Source organism: Narcine bancroftii, chromosome 1 (genome assembly GCF_036971445.1).
Source record: "Narcine bancroftii isolate sNarBan1 chromosome 1, sNarBan1.hap1, whole genome shotgun sequence".
NCBI lineage: Eukaryota > Metazoa > Chordata > Chondrichthyes > Torpediniformes > Narcinidae > Narcine > Narcine bancroftii.
In genome coordinates, this window is record NC_091469.1 from 382,838,958 (window position 1) to 382,845,466 (window position 6,509).

General features: G+C 44.5%; 1 protein-coding gene across 1 annotated transcript; it reads right to left on the reverse strand.

Annotated features, from left to right (window-relative positions):
• Nucleotides 1–213: 213 nt before the first annotated feature.
• On the reverse strand, nucleotides 214–5,838 carry nrn1a (neuritin 1a). Its single transcript, XM_069915547.1, has 3 exons — nucleotides 5,778–5,838; nucleotides 3,131–3,275; nucleotides 214–1,007 (listed from the first exon to the last, which is right to left on the reverse strand). Exons 1-3 carry the CDS (start codon nucleotides 5,830–5,832, stop codon nucleotides 782–784), a joined length of 426 nt encoding a protein of 141 aa, XP_069771648.1. The 5' UTR covers nucleotides 5,833–5,838; the 3' UTR covers nucleotides 214–781.
• Between the last annotated feature and the right edge of the window lie 671 nt (nucleotides 5,839–6,509).

The following is a 6,509-nucleotide window of genomic DNA, read 5'->3' on the forward strand; positions in this document are numbered from 1 at the left end:
TTTATTTCTGGATATGTAGCTCGAGTTTTTTTTTGCCGTTTTGCGAGTATTTTTGTTACTTTAAAATAATGATCGATTCTCATATCGTTTGGTTTGAGATACATTGAAGACCTTTTATGATCTATTTTGCTACTTGACATCCAAAAATAAGTCGGCATATATATTTATTATTTATAGATATATATTTAAAATAACTAACTTAAAAGGCTTATGAGGATGGCAATATATCTTTACAATACGAAACAAATCACAGACTTTCCGAAGAGGAAAAGGCGTTGGAACCGTGACCACAGTTCGGGGATTTAATGAGACTTGGTCACCAGAGTGGTCTTGCGAAGAGTAGAATGATTAAAGCTGTAGACTTGAATTCGCACTGGATGGTGGCAGTAGAACAGAAAGAAAGATGCTCGATTATTCACCAAGAATCGCACAAAAGAGTGAACTGCTTTTCTCTCCCTCCCGTCCTCGGTCTCGCCTCCTCCGAATGACTCACGATTTATAGCGATGGCCCCCGTGGCCGTTCCTGAGTTTGATCCGAACTTTCGATTTCCGGTTTGCATCCCTTTTTTTCCCCCCCAGATGATATCTGTGAGTTTTACCGCCGATCGCTTCTCGGTTGCATTTTGGCAAATAACACGAAGCCGCCTTTGTGTAAATCATGAAAGAAAGGAGATATTTCCAGTCCTTGCAAATATCTTTTGAAGGTTCGTTCGGTGGTTCTGAAATGATTGCAAATCCACACTGTGTGCGGATGTGTGTGTGTGTGTGTGTGTCTGTCTTCCTAGAGTGTAATCCAGGTCAGTAAGGCGGACAACGTTAAAACGACAAAGGTGAAACTCTGGGGAATTATTGTGTTTGCGGAGTTATTCCTTTCACACAGATCAAACAAACTGCCTTCGAAATCCAGGTTTTTGGAATCCTCTTTGAGTTTTTCCCAAACATCCGTCGCTCCATCTTGACAGTCTGCGAGAGCGGTTGTGGCACATGCATGGAAATCATTCCAGTATCTACAGTGGTGGGTGGGGGGAGGAGGAGAAATGAATTCACAAATAAACACATAGACAATGGAAGCGTCTTGAGCCAAATCAATAATAAGGAAATCTCCTACAACTCGATCGGCAAGTTCTGCCTAATACGAGCGCCCATTAATGTGTTCCTCCAAATCTTCCCGTTCTCAGTTCCAAATTGCTTCTGTAAGTATAACTGGGCCGGATAAATATTCTCAATTGTGTACTGCCTTGAACAAATCCAGGCGCGGTGGCTCCAGACACACCAGGTTGCCAATCTAACAGACTACGGCTGGCAGGGCTGTGTAGGTTATAAAATTATCTATTTTAGGGAAAAATCTGCTGGCATACACACACACACACACACGCGTCCATCAAGTGTTATGGACATCGGCCTTTGACAGACTCGGCTGCATACCTTTTGTCAATTGATTTTATACGTTTAGAATAAACGTGATCTTTCAAAGTAGCGCGGCACCTATGTGGCATTATTTAGAACGTTTGCTGCGACAGTTCTTTCAGTAACACAATTTGCACCGTTGTTAGCGGCTCATGGTTCGTGCATTTCGAATAAATAATGATATATTGAAACGCCTGGGCTGGCCGTATATCTTTTGCATTTCGGGAGTAATTGTCCCTGAGGGTAACCTAATCTTTTTTTTTCCCTGAGCTCTCCTTCCCTCGCGCGCGCTCTCTCTCTCTCTGAAGCATAAATCGGAAAAGCGAATGAGGATCAGGACATCGAATCAGAAGAGAAAAAAAATCAATAGGAATCCTGAGTGACAATTATTCTGTTTTTTTTTTGTTGCAGGAAATGAAAGGGTCAGATTGGATGTATGCGCGTAATCTAACTGCTCTTTACCTCACTTGGAGGCATATTCATAAAGCCGAACACAATGGTACTATTGCCTTTTTGTAGTAATATCACGCCACTTCGATTCATATGCGGATCTTTACAATGAATCTACTACAGGGCGTTAACATCATCTCTCGCCGCCTTGTCCTTATATCCATTACACTAAGCTATGGGCATTTATAGTAAGCCGAGGTGGTTGGATTTTAACCGAAGCGAGAGTTAATTTAACATCTGTTCGAGATTCTGACATGAAACAGGAAAGTAACGAATTAATCAATAAGAAAGTATATGACAGCTGCAATTTCGTAAAAGATTAAACAGATAAGGCAGCATTTTCGAATAAGCAGTTCTTCAGAGCGCTTAACATTTTCTCATCACGCGATAAGATATAGCCTACAATGCACCCCGTGTACATGCATGTGACTTGCATACGAGCATTAAATACAAACATATAATAACATCGAGGGAAACACGGGAAGAGAAATTGGAACATTTCCCCATAATCCGGGAAGCATTACATATGAACTAAATCAGAATATGTGCTTGTTTGAACCATGTGGTGGTTTACATGGGAAAATTATTTAATATCATTTATAGACGCAGGGTTATTTAGAGAGTTGTAGGTTCGCCTCCGCTTCACACACTTAACAATTATGGTCACAGCCCGGTGCAGGAGTGAGCGGCTGTTACATTGTGGGAACTGACACATTTTGGACAAGAATTGAGATTGAGGCTTGCATACACTGAAAAGGACCCAAAAGATCCACAGAACTATTTACAGGATTCAGCGCTGTCATTCAGAATTACATGAAACATATCATTTGACTATATGTTGGGATGTGGGATCTTGCCGTGCGCACATTGTCGACTACCTTTACCGCATTGCAACAGCGACTAACTTCACCTCTTCCGTGGGTGGGAAGCGCAGTTTGGTCGCGAAATGGATACTATAGAAATTCAGACCTTTCTATTGGACGACGGCCTTTATGTTGAGACTCCGAATGGAGCGCGCGTTGCAAAGTGTGGACGCTAATATGCGAAAAACATTTGTTGCCAGAACTAACCTATCCATCCTTGAGAGTGTGTGTGTGTGTGTGTGTGGGGGGGGGGGGGGAGTGTGGAGGGGGCGGGGGGCGTGGGTGCCGAATAAAGTGTGGGTGGGTGGGTGTAAGAGAAAAATGGGGGAGTTGTGCGGCCAGCTGAGCGGCGAATGCGGGTGTGAGCGTGCATGGGGGAGTGTGAGTGTACATTAGCGTTCCATACTTACGAGCAGATGGTTTTAACATTCTGTTTGTCATCCGCGCCTTGCTGGTAACTGGCCACGTTGTCCCCGAGTTTCAACAAACAGTCTGAAAACCCTTTAAAAACTGCATCACACTTCCCTGCCGCTCGCACGCTACGGAACAGATAGGCTGCGAAGAAATGGGCATCAGATCAGTGAGGATAAAAAGAACCCCAGGCCCATTGTGTTCATCAACACACACGTCGGCCAGCGAGTGTCATGCAACCAGCAATCAAAGCATTTGCAGTCTTCATTATCGGCGCTGTGATGTCCTCTAGTTTAGGTGTGTTTATTAGGTGTGTAACAGCAGTCTAAAAGTAAACCTCGGTGTCCCGTTCACCAAATTGTGACCCTCTTCTCTCCCCCTATCTCTCGGTGGATGTTGAGGGAACGCCTCTTAAAAGAAATGCCTCCCGCCGGATTTAATTTTAAATGATTTCTCTTGTGGTTTTAACGAAGATAGGGCGGAGACATGAGGACCACTCTCCCTTCTCCATTTGTTACATCGGTGTTGCCACGGTCATCTCACTGCCTCAATCTGCCCATGGATAGACCTGCAAGACGGTAGTTGCTGCTTTGGAGTAACCTGGCCATTGCCCCCATTACAAACAAATTTACCGATCTCCAAAGGTTGTCCACATTGTTTCAATGTGTGGAGGTTGCTGGGTTTCTCAACGTTTAGTGAAGAGCTTACTTCTAGCGAATTCTGTGGCACGTTGTCTTTTTTTTTAAATTGCCCACTCATGTTTATTTGTCCCTTCTTGCCCGGTTGCACTGATCACATTCAATTGAATTTATTTTGGCATTCAATTTAGGTTCACGGGTGAATGACGACGTCTGCTAGGGGAACCGTGTAGATGTTATTACAGCGTCCCATCAATCTAGCCCTAAGTGGTCGGAATTGGGACATTTTGGGCTAATTGTTCGCGCCATGGTCTCCGAACCAGCGCGCCATGCTGACAGGAGGGAACAGAGCACAGCAAAACCAGCGCCATATGGTGAGGATCACGTCCAACTCAGTGGTGCTCAGCTCCTGAATGTCGCCGGATTTAGCGCTGGCCGAAGATGGTCGGCAAGACTGCATGCATGTGCTCTCAGACTCTTCCCTAAACAACTAGGGCGTTCTGAAGATGTCTCTTAATGCCTCCCACTAATTCCTACCCAGACTTTTAGTTAAACGATTTTTACACTTTCTATGTCCAAGCGTGGTCGAAGAAAGAAAAGAGAAACTAGTGCAGGAAATGGACAACAGTACCAAAATTAAAATCGTCTTACGGCATCTTCGGGAACATTGTGGTAAATTTATCAGTCACGGTCTCATCTATAATTCACTGAGCGTCTTAGGTTGGTTCTATAATTTCTTATGTTAAAATAAGTAAGATTGTCCTTAAATTAAAAATGTATGATTACATTTCTTATCGTGGGGTAATTAAAGGGTGTGGAAATAATCAAACGCTTTCCCGGGGTAAAATTATGTGTTAAGAGTCGACCAAAAATGACATCTGAGCAACTGCATCCCTGCCTGGGATCCCGAAGATTCCCTGGCAAACAGAAGCATTTTTTAAAAAAAAATCACACTGATATTTACCAATGTATTTTACAAACTTGCGAAAAATCATTCGTTAATTCAAAAGCCCAAATCTCAGTCGTTAAATGTATTCTCATTCTCTCGCTCTCAAAAAAATCTTCTCAATGTCAGCACATTTCCAACACTGGTTATTCATGTGTGTCTGACTCGAAGCGTCATTTTCACCCAGCGCCGAATCTTTTTTCAGGGTGAATTTTATATCTCGTTCCCGAGTCCATTCCGGGATTATTTGAAAAAGGTTCATCGCTGTCTAATTAATGCTTTTTCCGTGTTCTCATGCCTGCAATATCTCGTTCTATGTTATCTATGTTAGTTAATTTCATTGCATTGCAATATTTGGTTACAGGAAGCCCAAATTGAACAAAGGCTGCTCGATTATTTGTTGAATTCTTGCTATTTTAGACAAAAACAAGAAAGCATTTTTTCTCTCATATCACGCACGTTTCCACATACAGATATCACCCAAAGATAGTACACATCTGAGGGTGGGAGACGGGGATTGTGTCAGGATACTCCGAGAGGCGAGGTTTGGTGAAGATGAGAAGGGAATAGTCAAGGTCTCTTTTGCGAATTCCTCCGGGGCATCGGAACTGCGGAGTTTACTCTTTCAACAATGTCCATTCTCCCGACGCATTTATTTGTTCGGATCACTACATCTACACTCGCTCGCCTGCCGTTTCCGATCGCGCAAAAAAAAAGGATGGATCAACAGATTTAAATTTCGGCCCACGTCCGATTTCCCTTAGCGATCGGAATCGCGAATACAATCTCGTCGCGTAACCGCCAACCGATGTATCGCCGTTCAGAGAGAACAAACTTGATACAGCGTATCGGACCAGAAACCAGATTTCGTACAGGGAGAATTGAAGTGGGTTAAGACGAGAGGGCTTCCTAGGTTTCGAACGAAATAGTTTCGTTCGGAGTAAGATGCACACCGCATGCTCGCTGCATCTCCGGGCCGGGCCGACTCATGGTTAATTCACACCGGCAACCGACTGACGGGCGCATCTGATGCAGGGAAATATGAATGAATCACTCACTCACCGAGCTGTACGCCAAGAATAAGCACAAGGTACACTCCGTTCAACGTAAGTCCCATCCTATGTTTAGTAAAACCATTGGAGACTAGAGACTTTCAAATGGCTATCTGTAAAAATAGGAGCAAACGATGGACATTGCAGAGTGCCAACAAGTTGGTGCCCGCAGTAATGGCAGCTCAGAGCTGGTGGAGAGGCTCACTGGCGTCTGAGAGAGGGGGAGGGGTGGAAGACCAGCCTCGCAGGCCACGCACAGTCCTGACGTAAGGGTTACACTTACTGAAACCTACCAGGGTAGAGAAAAGACGCGCCATTTATAGTCATCAGAACCAGTGCAAGGTACAGATTTCCGCGCTAATGAGGAGAAAGTGAACTCCCATCGTCCGCCTTCTCCCCTCTCGCTCACGCTCCCAGGAGAGAGCCCTCGGGCAGCTGACACTCGGCAGTTTAACCTGGAAACTGTGGAATGAAGATCATTAGGGACGTTTGGTGAAATACGAAAGCGAAAGAGGGGTGCGTGTTGGGGCGAATGTCTGTGCACAGAGGCAATTCAGTTAACGTGGTAGTGTGTGATGGTGTGCAGTGTTGGACTGAACAGGTGCCTTCATTGCTTCCAAAATAGTCCCCCCCCCCACACACACACATCCTAACACACACACACACACACACACACACACACACCCTAACACACACACACACTCCAACACACACACTCCTCCAAATTCCAGTCAGTTTAAAA